We start from the raw sequence: 15,848 nt of genomic DNA on the forward strand, positions 1-15,848 counted from the left end.
CCTATCTATCGTGCTTTTGGTTGATTCGGCCGGAAAATATTCGTAAGGTTTTTATAATAATAAATTTGGGTTAAATTATAATCAGATTAACAGATAAAAATATAATTGAAAAACCATGTATCAGTAAATACTACTTTTAGGTGCTATGCTACGAAAACTTTTGATAAACAATAAGTACCTAGCTAACTTTTGTTTCAGCACGTGACGGGTGATTGACACGTCTCGTCTGAGACCATGTTATTAGGTGTAGGGGTAATCTAGAGGTGATCGAACAGATGAGAAGTATCTTACTTAGCTTAGTCTTAGTAAAAGGTTACCTACTTACTGACGATTGGTGTACCCTCACATATCAAGTCGGCATACATAACCTTACATTAATTAGATAGGGATAATATGAATTATACCTTATATAAATTTACAGATATTACATGAATTAATCAGCAAGAGCACATACATTTAAATGCCATTGTATCATTAGTCATTAGCGAGTCCAGTAATCCCAGCGGTACCACTACCCAATAAATTATTATTCTGGATGATAAGTGTTATAGTTAAATGCGATGATAATGCCAACTTATACTTAATTGGACGTAGTTACGCAGAAAGGACTCAACCCACACAAACCTAGTTCTGAGATATAGACGTTTTAAGTTCTAATCGGTATTCTTCAGCAATGAAAAGCATCTTATATGTGGAAATTATCTTAAATTATGCATATTTATTGTTATTTTACTATTGCAAATCATGGTGTAGCTATAACGAATATTTATTGAGTTATTAATGAAAATATGCACTTGGATCCTTTCTCCTAAATTGCTTTTTCTATGCAAGCAGGGAAATTCAACATTTCGCAGAAAGGATCCAACCAAATATTTATTTTTATAAAATATTTTTTTAAATAACAATATGGTTTTTAAAGTAAAATATTTATATTGTAGACACAAGACATTACTTTTTTACACAAAATAAAAATTATATATCAAAAGTAAACCTATTATTAAACAATTTATATTGAAATGTAATCGGAAACAACATTTCACATCTATATAAAAATCTAACCGGAACTGTATTCCCAAGCGCAAAACTCTGGATCAACTTAACCGATTTTGATATTTTTTTTACAAAATAGAAGCCTACCTTTTTCGTGAGTATCTACGATCCGTTTGTATCCCATAATTTTCAGGATAAAGCATTTTGACGGAAAGCAAACCTCATAGAAAAAAGTTGGGCATGAATAAAATTCTAACCGGAAATGTGTTCCCAAGCGCAAAACTCTGGATCAACTTAACCGATTTTGATATTTTTTTACAAAATAGAAGCCTACGTTTTTAGTGAGTATCTACGACCCGTTTGTATCCCATAATTTTCAGGATAAGGCATTTTGACGGAAAGCAAACCTCATAGAAAAAAGTTGGGCATGAATAAAATTCTAACCGGAAATGTGTTCCCAAGAGCAAAACTCTGGATCAACTTAACCGATTTTGATATATTTTTTTACGAAATAGAAGCCCACTTTTTTAGTAAGTGTCCCATCCCATATTATCCCATAATTTTCAGGATAAAGCAATATGAACATAAGCAAACCTCAAAGGATAAAGTTGGACATAAATAAAATTCTCTTTTACTCTAACTTCACTTCATCATCCTCGGTATATTGCAACTATCCTCCTTTTTATGCCTCCGTAGAATATCCGTCGTTCCCTGTGCTTACCATACGATCGCTGAAAAGTGGGATTTCAGCGATCGTATGGTCCGTATCACTTCGACTTTACTTTGCGGTTGGATATTAAAATTTATGTCAAGATGCAGAATAATTATAAATCTCATAATCATTAACCATCATCACGACCCGTCACATCTCCACTGCCGGGGCATGGGTCTCCTTCCAATGAAGGAAGGGATTAGGTCTAGTTCACTACTCTGTCCCAGTGTGGGTTAGTGGACCCCAACACAAGCAAGCTTGTGCTGACAGAGTTGACGGGTAATTGGGCAACCCGACTGTCAGATGTTTTCAAGCCGCCCGAAGGTCTCTGAGTAGGCTTAACGACTGCTATCGATTTTATTATAATCATAATGATTACGATTATACTTCTTGACATATATCAAGATCTGGATATACAAGATGCTCCTGGTTTATTGAATCTGCATCCAACTCCTCAGATGCAGACTGGTTTAGATCTTTAAAAACTTCGGCAATGTGGTCATACCATCTTACAAGTCGGTCTTCCATAGTAACAAGGAGATATCCTGGGGTTTGTTGCAAAGTTTATTTGATTCTTTCTATAGATCCTTCATGGCAGCCGCTGTTTGTTTTCTCCAAGATATAGAATCAGACTAACAGCGTTGGTCCTTTTTTAAATTACGTTTGATATTTTGTTCACAAAGAAAATACTCGTACGCAACTCGTGCTTCTTTAGAATGGTAGTCTAGTTCGATGTTAAGTCTTCCTTGGAGAGTTGATCATATGCCATGTTCCTTTAGACATCCATTCTTTCTTTAAGTGTTCCTTGTGCCTTATTATTTCTTCGCAACTTTTTTAAAACATGTCTTTAATGCCAGTGCAGTTATCTTTGATTGAGGCGCGTCGCCCACACTTAGTAGGTTGATGGTATTTGTTGTGGATCTGGATACTAAGTTATCTTCTGACTTCTGGGTCCTGCAGCTTATTTACAGCGACATCTTTGGCAGATCTTGTGGCCTGCTTCTGAGCTCCCGCTATCGTCAAGCAGATTTTTCCAACCACTAAGTGGTGATCACTCTTGACTTTAGCAACCCTTCTTAAGTATTTCTAACATCTAGAAGTGAATGTCTTCATTTTCGAATAATCAAAATGTGGTCGATTTGGTTCCCGGTCCGACAGTCGTGTTAGAACCAAGTCACCTTGTGACATTCCTTGGAGCTACCACCACCGAAAATTAGCCATTAACAATCCTTAGGCATCGTCGCTCGCTAATCAAATCGGGCGTAACTTGTATGAATCTGATAGATGTTTGAGAGTCGAGCGACGCTGCTTATGGATTGTTAATTGCTAATAGGACTTGCCCACACGGTGCCGATACATGGACGATGACCAACGAAACTGTGCACCGAATCAGAGTTCCACAAAGAGCTATAGAGCGAGCCATTTTAAGTATTTCGCTTAGACGTATTCCCAACGTGGTGATCCGTCAAAAGAGGAAAGTGTTAAACGTCGGTATGCGGGTCGCCGAACTGAAATGGGAGTGGCAGGATACTTGGCTCGTGGGGGGACGGAAGGTGGAAAAATGCGGTGACAGAATAGTGGCCAAGAGACGGAACAAAAACAGTTTGAATCCTTTCTGCCAAATAAAATTTGAACTGTTTTATTAAAAACTTATATTATATGAAACAACTCAGACAGTTTGAGTCCTTTCTGCTAAATACAAATTGACTTCTTTCAATCAATAAGTATTTCGCTAAAACGACTCAAGACGGTTTGAGTCCTTTCTGCTAAATACAAATTGTCTTTTTTCAATGAATAAGTATTTCTCTAAAACGACTCAGACGGGTTGAGTCCTTTCTGCTAAATAGAAATTGTCTTTTTTTAATGAATAAGTATTTCTCTAAAACGACTCAGAGCGCTTGAGTCTTTTATGTAAAACTAAATTTTTCATGGTTTCATAGGAAATGCGTTTCTGTAAAAGGACTCAAACAGTTTGAGTCCTTTATGTGAAACTAAAAAATGTGTGTTTCATACAATGTGGGTTGGTCCCCCACATCAAAAAAGTATGTTGTAGTTGGTTTTTTACTGTGTTTGTTTTCTTGACAGGTAGACCCTACATTAAATAGCATGTTCTAGTATATAACTCAATTTTGACAAAGTTGTGGATTGAGGCCTTTCTGCGTAACTACGTCCAATTAATGAATATAATCTAATTATCTTCTTCGCAGTGCTATTTGTTTGTCTTGTTTGTCGAAGGCTTCGTGCCTCTGAACCGTTCTCATCAAAAGGGCCGCCATCCGGCGTGGTTGTTTTCAAAGGATGTTTTAGGTCAATTTGAGTAATATTGGGTTGCGTAATCTGCGTAAATTTAATACTGAAATCTTCTTACATACTTAATTAAACAGTTCAGGACATAATTCGTTCACTCTTACTAAATTCGTATGTTATTCCGAAAAATTTTTAAGTCATGATTTATTCATGTATAATCTCAAAATTGATAAATCATAATTATTAGAACGGAAAAACTCTAGAAATATTTTCAGTAAAAGGACATCCAATAAGTTTGTAGATAAACGATACCATATAAAAGGGTCTCTTCAAGTTCGGCTTTTGGGGTCAACTTCAAATGAATTCATGACTAGACCTCTGCATAATTTGTGAGGCCCGATTGTTCAGCCACACCTGAAGACTCCTTTCGGTGTATGTTACTGTAACGTTGAATAATAAGTGAAGTAGCTACTCACTCTTGATATGTAGTCCAAGTTACGCAAGACAGCATTCACAACACAGACTCTAAAACCGAACAAAACGGGAGCAGGATAACCTTATAATATTGAATAAGAAATCGTTTCCACTATCATAACAACATGATTTAGGCCGTCACCATTTTTTTACTCAGAAATTGTGTATATTTAAACTTTATCATCACATCACTTTTGCGGTCATGGTTTGTACGATGAAAGAAGAAGAAAGAAGAAGGGTGAGATTAGGGTGGAACACTTGAAGGTCACTCGATAAGAATAGCGTGCGATCGTAAGAAGATAGTTTTTAGTAATAGAGAGCGGTTTTAGTAGTGATGTGCGTCTAGATAGGTGATTTTTTTGGTGGTGGTCTGGGCGCGTGCAGCGGCGCGGCGGCGGCGGCGGCGGGGCGGGCGGGCGCGGGGGTAAGGCTGCGCGGTGCCGCGGCGCAGGGAGGGGGGAGGTTGTTGCACCCCTGCCGGCGCCACAGGGATGGACTTAGTTTAACGTTCGTTCTTTATGAAGCCTATACTAAAATATTTTAGTACCCTATAAGTACTGAATAAGATTTGTCCCGCCTGTTGTCTGGCAGAGAGCAGCGCCAACCCCTATAAGTAAATGAATATAGGCTGACTGTCTGTCTATACTAGGATCTAATCTGCCTTGACCTTTAGAAGGCCATGTACCTACTTGTAAAGCAAATCTTCTCAGAACTGATTTAATAAAATTCATTTTAACTGCTGAAAATCTCCCAAGGAGAGACACTGCCCTATGGCCTTCCACATCCAGGCATTACCGACTACCTTGCTAAAAGTCGCCGGTCCAGGCGGCCGATGGCAACCCTGGCTTCGCTGTTAGTGGTCTCCACTTGAGACCTCGTCACCCCAGCTGCTTCTGCAGAGATCCTGCAGCTTACAGATTATAAAAGCTACATAGGTACGCCACTTGCTTTATATTATTATAGTTTTCTGAATTACCTCCTAAAAGCGCTCCTCTGCGTATTATGCATACCGCGTAGTATGTTTCTGAAATCTGAAATAAGTTACATAAACATTTTTAAGCAGTTTTACCTATATGTAAGTGGTAAGTATTAAGTGCCTACAGGGTGATTTTGCACACGTGTAATCATCTAAAGCCGTACCAACCACTCACGCTAAACGCTAAGGAAAGAGTCTAACGAAATTCCGAGTTCTGTCGAAGAGTTCCGAGTGGACCCGAGCCGAGTGCCCTGAAGTTACCGCGTATCCGGGGCTTGCCTGAAATGGTCCTTCGTTTGGTGTTAGCTGCATGGTTTCAGAGACCAGGGTATTCTGGTCAGAGCTGGACTTGCGCAGTGGAGTCCGTCGATGGATGGAGAATGTCAGATGGAGGATACGGATGGGGCAGGTAACCTGGTTCTTTACACTTCGCCTTACAGACAGGTGATTTACTGTTATGGGGTCTTCATGCTAATTTGGTTAGTTCCCTTTCTATCTTGTGTTCATAGTTTTATTTTATCTAAGTTGACTCGGAACGTTGTTTTTAGTATAAAATAGAAAGGATTATCAGACAGTAGGACGGGATGTTAGTTTAGATAAGTTTTTACGAATATTAATCTCATAATAGTTATTTTCAAAGTTATTATTATTTATTTGGGAGAATTAGAAAAACAGAAGTTTGTGTTTAGTTTGACACACGGAGGAAAATAATAGATTTGTTACAAATATTATGATGTTTCATGTAAATTGCGTTTTGAGGACGTTTCAATTTCAAGGAAGAAATCGGCTGGTTTGTTTCCGAATTGTTCATTCAATCTTACTGTGCACTGTAAAACTTATATGACCCCTATATCTTTGAATGGGGTAACAAAAAAGCAATCGTATATATTAAATAAAAAAGATACTTAATTTATAAAAATAAAATAAATGGTTTCAAGGAATACGTTATCAATGAAACAACTGCAACTTCCGTACGCACGCACTATGTGTGTCATTGCTCTCGCGCTTGACACTCGCATGAACCCAGCGCTTCTCAAACTGTTATATGAATAGTCCCTGCTAGGGTAGGCAGAGGGGCGTTTCCATCTAGTAAGGAGTACTCAAAAGTATATAGCATCTAGTAGTGACGTATGAACTGTAGCGTATATACGTTTGACGCACCATTGGTCAGTCAGAGATTGCTGCTAATATGAACTGATGGTTTAATCCTTTCACCACGGTGATAGACACTGTAGTCTAGCTTTTCTGTTTGTAGCGAACCCAGTATAGAAATACTAGCCAGGAAGAAAGAAACGCAGAAAAAGAAGAGAGTATGTCTTAATCATAATCATCATGTCAATTGCGTAATATGGAATCAAACTCGTAATAATACTAATAATAGAAACTGATAAAAAACATCTAGATTACTGGTTGGTGTAATTATATGTAGGTAGCTACACAATACACATTACACGGATTCCGCAATTTAGTAATTGTGAGATGCCGCTATCGTCCGGTCTAGACAAATAAATGACATCACGCTTTACAAGTGTATCTATACAGTAAATATAAGATACTCTGAACTTTAATCTATTGTACTCGTATTGTCCTGTTTATATTTTATTCATACCTTGTCATATAATGCTAAAATACTAAGCGAGCTACTTGAACACTTTCTTTGATATTATGAGCAATCATTTTGTCACTATCAATGTAAAGGGTGCCTTAAAAAGGATGTAGACCAAGGATGTGCTACATTATGCATGCAGAGAGCAACAAAGACAGGATGGCTCGTGATTCAAGCTCGTAAAGTTTGAGAACAATTGATGCAGATTTTATATGCGTATCACACGTTACATATTGCAGTGATGCTTTCAAAACGTTTATGCCTATGGCTACAAGGGTTATAATACAATGTTACGACTGTAAGGGTTTGTGGGGTGTTATAATGATATATGTTTTCGGCGATAGTGGACCATGCGACATAACTCTTGTAGTAAGGAACGGCCATGGTTGTGCGACATATTTTTTTATTTATAAAAATCGATTAATTAACGATTAAAAATACCTTTTTTTAAGTTAGTTAGATATAATTAAATAATTATGTTACTTAGGAAAGTGTTGAGTATACTATGCTTTCTTACTTCAGTAAGTTTTATGGTAGAGCTGGATGCTTTGAAGGCAGGAGACGAAGGAGTGTGTGTTGTAAAGCTAAGGTGAGAAAGATCAAAATCATTCACCTGGACTATATAGAAAATAGATGCTGATTTATAATTTTATCTGTCGTTAAATTAAATTAAATAAAAAAAATATCTTTTTCAGTTCTCCGCGGACGAGAGTGAGGTATTTTACGGCCTACGGAAAATGTAATAAAAAGAAATGTATCGTCAAAAAAAGTAAAAAAGAGGCAAGTACTTTAGTCACCTGAGATTTGCATTCTTATTTTACTTTTGAACCGGCCAGTGTATTTACACTTATGTTTAAAATTTACCCTTCGAAAAGTCATAATAACTTCACATCCGTAATCTCACATTACTAATGAAGTTATATTCCCTCTAGACCAATTTCCACTCTCAAAACTCAATGAACCCTTTCAGAAATACTTCGTCGTAACAAACCAGACCGTATGCTGCAAGGGCTGGGAGTACTCGAGTGCTGACGAGAAGTGTTCCCCGCACTGCAGCACAGGGTGCTCCGGGGGCCGCTGCGTGGCGCCCGACACCTGCCAGTGCGAGCCCCCGGCCCAGCTCGACCCCGAGCACGGCAACACCTGCATCACCCTGTGTAATCCTGCCTGCCACCCGCCCGCCGTCTGTAGAAACAACTCCTGTATATGCGATCCTGGACGCACCTACAACTCCACACACTGCATCCCGCTCTGCCAGCCCGGATTCAGCAATAACCCCGTCTCTCTCGCCTGCGAGCCAACCTGTGATCCTCCTTGCGTCAACGGCAACTGCACAGCACCCAACACTTGCAGTTGCCCAGAAGGATACCAGTTGAAAGAAGACGGAGTCACCTGCAAGCCGACATGTGAGCGGTGTGTGGGCCGCAACTGTGCGGACGCTTGTACTTGCAAGGACGGTTATGTTAAACATGATGGCGCGTGCGTTCCCAGCTGTGCGTCTTGTGAACATGGACGTTGTGTGTCTCCGGATACTTGTGAATGTGATGCTGGGTTTACGTGGAGCGGTGGTATTTGTGCGCCAGTGTGTGAGGGCGGGTGTGTGAACGCGGATTGCTCGGCTCCAGGTGTGTGCTCGTGCTGGGAGGGGTTCCAGAGGAATGAGTCTCGGCCGCGGGAGTGCTACAAGCCGTGTGCGGACTGCGCCGGCTGCACCAGCCGGGGCGAGTGCGTGCAGGACCAGGCCTGCCAGATAAATGATGATGAGGTGTAAGTTGAATCATTTATTATCCAAGTAAATAGATTATATCAAATTTTACGGGTACCTACGGGTCCAGCACGACAAAAACTACAAGAACTTAATTTATTTGTTGGTAAGTTGGAGTATTTACAAGTTGTATCTACTTATGTATAAATAGAAATAAAAATATTGTAGGCAAATATTCCATACTTGTTTATGTTGATTAATAAACGCACGTATAGGAAGAATACCACAACACCACATTGCAGCGATTGTTTAGTTACATTTTAATTACGAGAATGATAAATATAAAATAGCTAGACTAGACTCTGAAACCTACATAGAACAAAAGTTCCATTAATGATGGAGTTGTTTTCATAATTGTTGCCAATTCTTTTTTGTATGAAATAAAGAACCGGACCGGACCTCATTGCAAGACTTTACTGTCTGATGAATGTTTAACTAGTAGGCAGTTTCTACAGGAAAAAATCAGTGAAAATGTAAAAGTTAAGGGCTACCGAAATAATGTAAACGAAAAAAAGCCCCTCATTCACCAGATAATTAAGTTACTTTATCCATATTCGAATCAGTTTGACCGTTTAAACTTTAAACAAAAGATTTCGCATAATGATTGTACTATTTTTCCTATTTGAAGGTGTTACATATTGCTGTTTTTTTTAAAATTTATTTTTAAGGGGGTAAAATCTTTGATAAGTTTCCAATTAAGCTACAAGAGCGACGCCAAGACCGACGCTCGGGATCGTATCTGGCGAGGCAATGCAGCCAGCATTATGGGAACCTTTGTGCCAGGTACGATAAGAGGAGGTATTTTTGATTAGGTTAAGTAGTTTGTAATTTGCATGTTTATTTGTTAATTAATATTATTTTGTCGTACTTTAAGTAAAATTGTTTTTCATTAAGCTACATACTTTATATATTATGTATACTTTATCAATCTTGGCGACTGGGCGGGAGCTTTTGAAGTGTTGTAGATACGAGTAGCTTACATAATATAATCAAAGCTTACATATTACTAGTATGATACGAGTATCCTTCATAATATAACGTCATACAAATAACAGTTTCTTAGACAATCGAACAGCTACTCACGTACGAATATTTTCTTACTTTGGAGTAACGATTATTGTATTCTGTGCCGCCGGATATCCATAAAGTTGTCTCCACAAACTCGGCAAGTCCTAAGTAAGAAGCGGAGAGAAGTTCAATGGAGTATGTATCTAAAAATATTAAAAATGATTAGTTCATTATCGTAGTTCTCTTAAAACGATATAAGTACCAGTTTATAGGAATACTATAATTATGTACCTGCTTGAAAGTTGATACTTTTCATGATTTTGGTATGAGATTCGAATGTATTTATTACTGTTTTGTGACCAAATGGTTTATAAAAGCAACATACCATACTCACGAAGTGGCTTGCTTAGCTTCTTGATATAAAGGGGCCAGAACCGATGCGATGCCCTTATGTCAATCATTCTTATCCGATTTCCGTTCAAACTGCAGCTCGCGCCTGCACCTTGCACCACCGCGAGGCATTGTCCTGGCGCCATCTGATAACCAAGCTTTCTTGGCACAAACATACAGAAGACTCTTCTCTAAATCCACCTCTATTACCTAGCCTCTAGAGCACACATCCATCAGTCAAATATAGACAGTAGCTTTGATTGCTCGATCGATTTGTATATTCTATTTGCGAACATCCTGTACATATGTGTACAGGTTGTTAAATTACCGCCTCCTTTTGTTTTATGAATAGTCATCATTTGTTTGTTGGTTTAACAAACTGAGTCTATTTGGAAGAAGGATAGTACAGTTAGGTTGCGCGCTTACCAATTAAATGTCGTGTTACTTTTGTTGTAGTGAAAAGTTGAGTTGAAATGAAAATATAAATGTTTATTAGAGCGGGATAAATTGGCGGCGATTCCGTGCCTTTGATTGGGCTATTGTTTTTGCGTTTCCTTGTACATCCTGTGATAACGATATCGGGGGCTAATGACGAAGCAGCCACCATTATCTGTGCGAAGCTCGTTGGCAATAACTGTTTCATTGTTATTCTATTTACGAACTTCCATTTAGTTGTAAAACTTCCGTGTACGTTGAGACGCCTGTGGTGATCTTGTAAAGATGCGTTCTAATATTTTGTTGTTGTGTGTATACTTGCTGTTTGAACTTGTCGCCTGCAAAAGAGGCTTCGAAATCGGGGCTCCAGGGGTGTGCCAGTTTACATCTAGGTAAGATTAACTTAATGAGAACAACTTTAATATCGTATACTTACCTTTTAAGTATCATTTAAATAAATAACGATCCAATGGTACAGCAGTTATATTGTTTATCACCTGAGAACTTCACGTTAAACAGAACTTGAATGTGGATAGAAGGGCTCTGATTGGCTGAATTGTCTTTGACTTTAGGTACAGTGCTTGGTTAGATTTACTCAAGTGTGAAACTGACCAATAGTATACATTAATGCCCCAGGTTAGATCCCCGTCGAGGCAGATAATTCTAAATTAACAACTTATTTATCTTGGGTCTTGGTGTATGTACCAGAACGATTTTGGCATTCAAGAATCTCTCCTTTATCGGCCCAGCAAATTGGCTGTTGAGTGTGTGAATGTGCTAAACAAATAAGTTACCTAGTAAAGACGCTTATTAATAAAATACTACTGTTATAGTATAGGCACATACTTATAAAGTTAAAATACCGTTTCGGCATTGTGTTAAACTGAATGTTACTGTAAATTTTGGTGGTTTTTGAACACAAACGGTGAAATATAAATCATTATCAAGTTAAAATACCGTCTGAGTTACACGGACTAGTGATAATTTTAGGTATTGTAGGAAAAATAAATATCTTGTTAAGTATTTTTTTTTATATTCAGCTTATTCATTTCAGGATACGGAGCAGACTGAAAAACAGCAACAAGGATGTAAGTTCTAATATTAAATTTACTTACAATGACATGACATCTTCATATACCATATCGATCGTACCTTCATCATGGCTATGAGGCTGACCACAGACTGCATCGCAGCGACTGCGTGCAGTTGCTATATTCAACTGCATGCAGTTTAAATACGTTCGACTTCGTGTAATAATGATATTGCCTGAAAGCCGTCGGCTGCAGCTGTGTATTGTCGCCGTATGCAGTCTAATTTGGATATCCTCTGGATGCTGGATATATTAAATATCGTTAGAATAATGTTCTTGTTTCTCTCCTGCCATGCATAAAAGTGCGAAACATATGGACGCAGCGGCTAATTGCCCGATAGAGGACTGGTACCTAATCCCAGATTATGAGAATTCCTTTCATTTGAATGTGAAGGTTAGGAATATAAATTAGCTTAATAAAAAAATAGGAAACTAGCCTTTTTTTATAGTATGATATCAAACAGTACCGCTAATAGGTGTATCACCATAATTTCCAGACGGAGAGTGCTCGCACTCGGATCGCGTGCTGCGCGGGGTGGCGCTACGACGCGGCCAGCGCCTCCTGCCAGCCGCAGTGCCGCTTCGGCTGCTCCGGCGGGCGCTGCGTGGCCCCCGACACGTGCCACTGCGCGCCGCCGCTGCGCCTGCGCGCCGGCGCCTGCGAGCCGCCCGCCTGCCGCCAGCCCTGCGTGCACGCCACCTGCACCGACACCGACACCTGCTCCTGCCACCCCGATCACACGCCGTACAACGCCACCCACTGCGCGCCCCTATGCCCCGACGGACACTACAACGACCCCACCACCCTCAGCTGCCTCCCGATCTGCGACGAGCGCTGCGTCAACGCCCGATGCTCTGCACCCAACACTTGCACCTGCCTTCCTGGCTACACATTCAAGGATAACAACACTTGCGTCCCCGAATGCAAGCAGCCGTGTGAAAATGCCGATTGTGTAGCCCCAGATACGTGCCTGTGCCGTCAGGGCTATGTTAACGAAACCGACTGGAAATGCACACCACAGTGTCAAAGCTGTGCGAATGGCGACTGCGTGGCACCAAACTCTTGCAGATGCCATGAAGGGTATACGAGGGTAGATAATGTCTGTCAACCAGTATGCGATCGAAACTGCACCAATGGAGCTTGCTCAGCGCCAAACTTCTGTACTTGTAACGACGGCTTCACGCTGGACCCGAGCGATAATTTATCTTGTGTTCCGCAGTGCGAGCCCGCGTGTGTCAATGCGACGTGCTCTGCACCAAACTCATGCTCCTGCCTCTCTGGTTATCACAAAACAGAAAGTCATTGGAGTTGTGAACCACATTGCGACGGCTGCAATAACGGAGACTGCACGGCTCCGAACACTTGTCAATGCCACACAGGATATTCAAAGGGCGTAGATGGAAAATGCGTACCGGAGTGCGACGCAGATTGCAGTAATGGCTACTGTTCGGAACCAAACCTTTGCACTTGCCACCTGGGGTACGAGAAGAGGAGCAGTGATCCGTTTCAATGTCACCCTATCTGCTATCCATCGTGTGTGAATGCCACGTGCGTGGCACCCAATACTTGCACCTGTTTCGATGGCCATGAACCTACTGACAACAGTTCCATCTGCAAACCAAAATGTGCTTCTTGTAATAATGGCCAATGTGTAGGCCCAGATGAATGCTCATGCAACAAAGGATACACGCTTATTGACGGAACCTGCACTCCAGTTTGTGAGGATAAATGTATCAATGGAATATGCTCTGCCCCTGGCATTTGTTCATGTCTTCCAGGGTACTCAAAGAATGAGACAAATGACAACGAGTGCTACCGTCCATGCAAGTCCTGTGAGATGGGGACGTGCACCACTGGCGGTGTTTGTATTTGCAACACCGGATTCTTCTTTGAGAATGACACCTGCGTGTCCGTGACCCCGTAAGCACTTGCCTATATCTTCCGTAACCTCACAGCTAACTCAAACAGTATAATTGAGGAGTATGCTCGAACAACGTAATACGCTTATATTGTTGTGCTTTTCATTATTAGATAGATGCAACTTTAGATAGATACAGCGTTGTTCGAGAATTCTCCTCAATTGTTAAACCAGTATTTGATGATTGGGCTGATAATGATGTAGAAGTGTGCCACTATTTTACATTCAGCAAAGTTAGGCTGTTAAGAAAGACCAAGTTTGCCTTCAAACACTTGTAATTAATCGTTCTTTAAGTGCAACATGTCTCTTTATGGTTCCAGCATCGAGTGCAGCAGTTGCGCGGGCAACTGCTCGGGCAGCCCGTGCTGGTGCCCCGACGGCCGGCCCTGCTACAGCCTGGCCGAGTCGAGAGAGATGTCCACTTCTCCTCGGTAAATATTCAACGATAATTTTACGCTTCCCATGGAAAATCTTATTAACCTGACGCATCCCGGGAAATCAGAGACAATAAAAAATCTATTGTGTCTGGTTTAGCAATGGGTCATCGGGACGAAAGTGGTTAAAGCGAAGCGATGGTCGCGGGAAAAGTTAGTCATTTTATATTCTTGAGACCCATATCTTGAGAAGATATATCTAGGGCATACGGCAAGCTGAACCAACACAGTATTATTTTTATGTGATTAAATAATAACTCATACATTATTTTTAAAAAGATAGATAATAATGGCGCATGAAATTTATAGAAACTGATCTCTAACTTTAGATATACACTTAACTTTATTGGAGCGGCATACTTGTAGAGCTCATGCAGAATGGAAACGACACGACAAGAAGCACTACTTAATTTCTTATCCTATGTACGCTATTCGCCCGTCTTAAGCTAAGCTAAGCTAGCCGTAAAATGTCAATCTGCAAATGAAGAAGTAAATGCAGTTTGTTATAACGTTACAAATGTATTATTCCAGGGACATAGCGACCATCACGTGGGTGTTTGGCGCGACGCTGGGCGTGCTGATGGTGAGCCTGGTCTGCGTCATACACTGGATGTGGCGCCGCCAGAAACGGAACGAGAAGCCCAGTAATAACGGTAACTATGGTTATGAACTCCTAGCCGAAATTCGACCTCGTTAGGGCTCATACACATAAACAAGATACGACGTCGCGTCGTGAAAACTTCAGCTCCTTTCCACTCGCAGGTGTTCAATGGGAGAGACCGAGAGGGTCCCACAAGGCGACGTTGTATCATTCGCTCTCTGAAAGCCCTTAGCCAACCTTATTAGCCGCGCACCACCAGTCGCATCACCGAGGCATGCATTTGGTTTCTAGAACACCATTGCCCAGATCATTGGGTAACTAAATAGACACCCTGAGGGATGCCCAGGGTGCGCTAGACGGTATAACATAAAGCACAGTTGATACGTCACTCGGGTATTCTCCTTTTATGGACAAAGCAGTCAAATAATGATAGTGATATACTTAGTTAGTTTTAAAAAATAACTTTAAAAAATAACTTGTTCTTACCTTTTATGTTTATATTCCAGGTGATCTCTACAACAGTGTGATCTACACTGTACCAGACACGCTCATGAAGAGAAACTTGTATGGTGAAACTGACATTTCCGCCAAGATGGCCGAGGAAGAGGACCAAAGGTCTGTCGAGGATGTGACTGAGGAGCAGTGGCCGAGCGAACGACTCTTGACGAGTATAGAGGCACAAAATAACATAGCGTAATGAATAAGTTATCTTGTATTGTAATGCTATTTTAGTGTAATATTTATAATAAATATTGAAACACAACTGAATATGACTTTGATTTGTAGACTATGGATAAGCCTAGATGACCGGATGACGCAGTGTAAGTATGTAAATCTGACCGTTGGGCCGTGGTCTTAGGTTCAATTCGTTGTGTCCAAAGCAAGTCTCTGCGCTTTTATCATTAAGTTTCACTACTACGCTTATCCTGCAAGGCAGAATAGGAGTACAAGCTGTGTGTGTGATGTGAACTGATGATGATGGTTTACTAAAGTTTTTTCGGTCGGAAAACTATCCAGAATCCTTGAACATGAAGGAGAAATATTACTACACGGATAAAGAAAACGTCAAAATTACAACACCCTATTTTATGACAGCTATTAAGAAGGACATAAGTACCTCTAGTTTAGCGGAATCATTATCTTTTTAGTTATTTTTAAATATTTGGTCATGTACTGTGTATGTAAATGTCAGTTCATGTAA

General features: G+C 40.3%; 2 protein-coding genes across 3 annotated transcripts in view; one reads left to right on the plus strand and one right to left on the minus strand.

Annotated features, from left to right (window-relative positions):
* Nucleotides 1-4,830, minus strand: part of LOC105383335 — a 49,077-nt gene extending 44,247 nt beyond the window's left edge. For both annotated transcript variants that reach the window (XM_048622995.1, XM_048622996.1), the window contains exon 1: nt 4,426-4,830. The gene's annotated coding sequence lies outside the window, so the exon portion shown is untranslated. The remainder of the gene's footprint in view (nt 1-4,425) is intronic.
* A 2,616-nt stretch (nt 4,831-7,446) lies between these two features.
* On the plus strand, nt 7,447-15,415 carry LOC119690339 (multiple epidermal growth factor-like domains protein 10). The gene is made up of 10 exons (XM_048623091.1): nt 7,447-7,594; nt 7,701-7,785; nt 7,976-8,772; nt 9,471-9,553; nt 10,866-10,995; nt 11,658-11,691; nt 12,191-13,614; nt 13,933-14,043; nt 14,578-14,699; nt 15,154-15,415. Exons 1-10 carry the CDS (start codon nt 7,482-7,484, stop codon nt 15,342-15,344), a joined length of 3,090 nt encoding a protein of 1,029 aa, XP_048479048.1. The 5' UTR covers nt 7,447-7,481; the 3' UTR covers nt 15,345-15,415.
* Nucleotides 15,416-15,848: the final 433 nt, after the last annotated feature.

This window comes from Plutella xylostella, chromosome 9 (genome assembly GCF_932276165.1).
Source record: "Plutella xylostella chromosome 9, ilPluXylo3.1, whole genome shotgun sequence".
Classification (NCBI taxonomy): domain Eukaryota; kingdom Metazoa; phylum Arthropoda; class Insecta; order Lepidoptera; family Plutellidae; genus Plutella; species Plutella xylostella.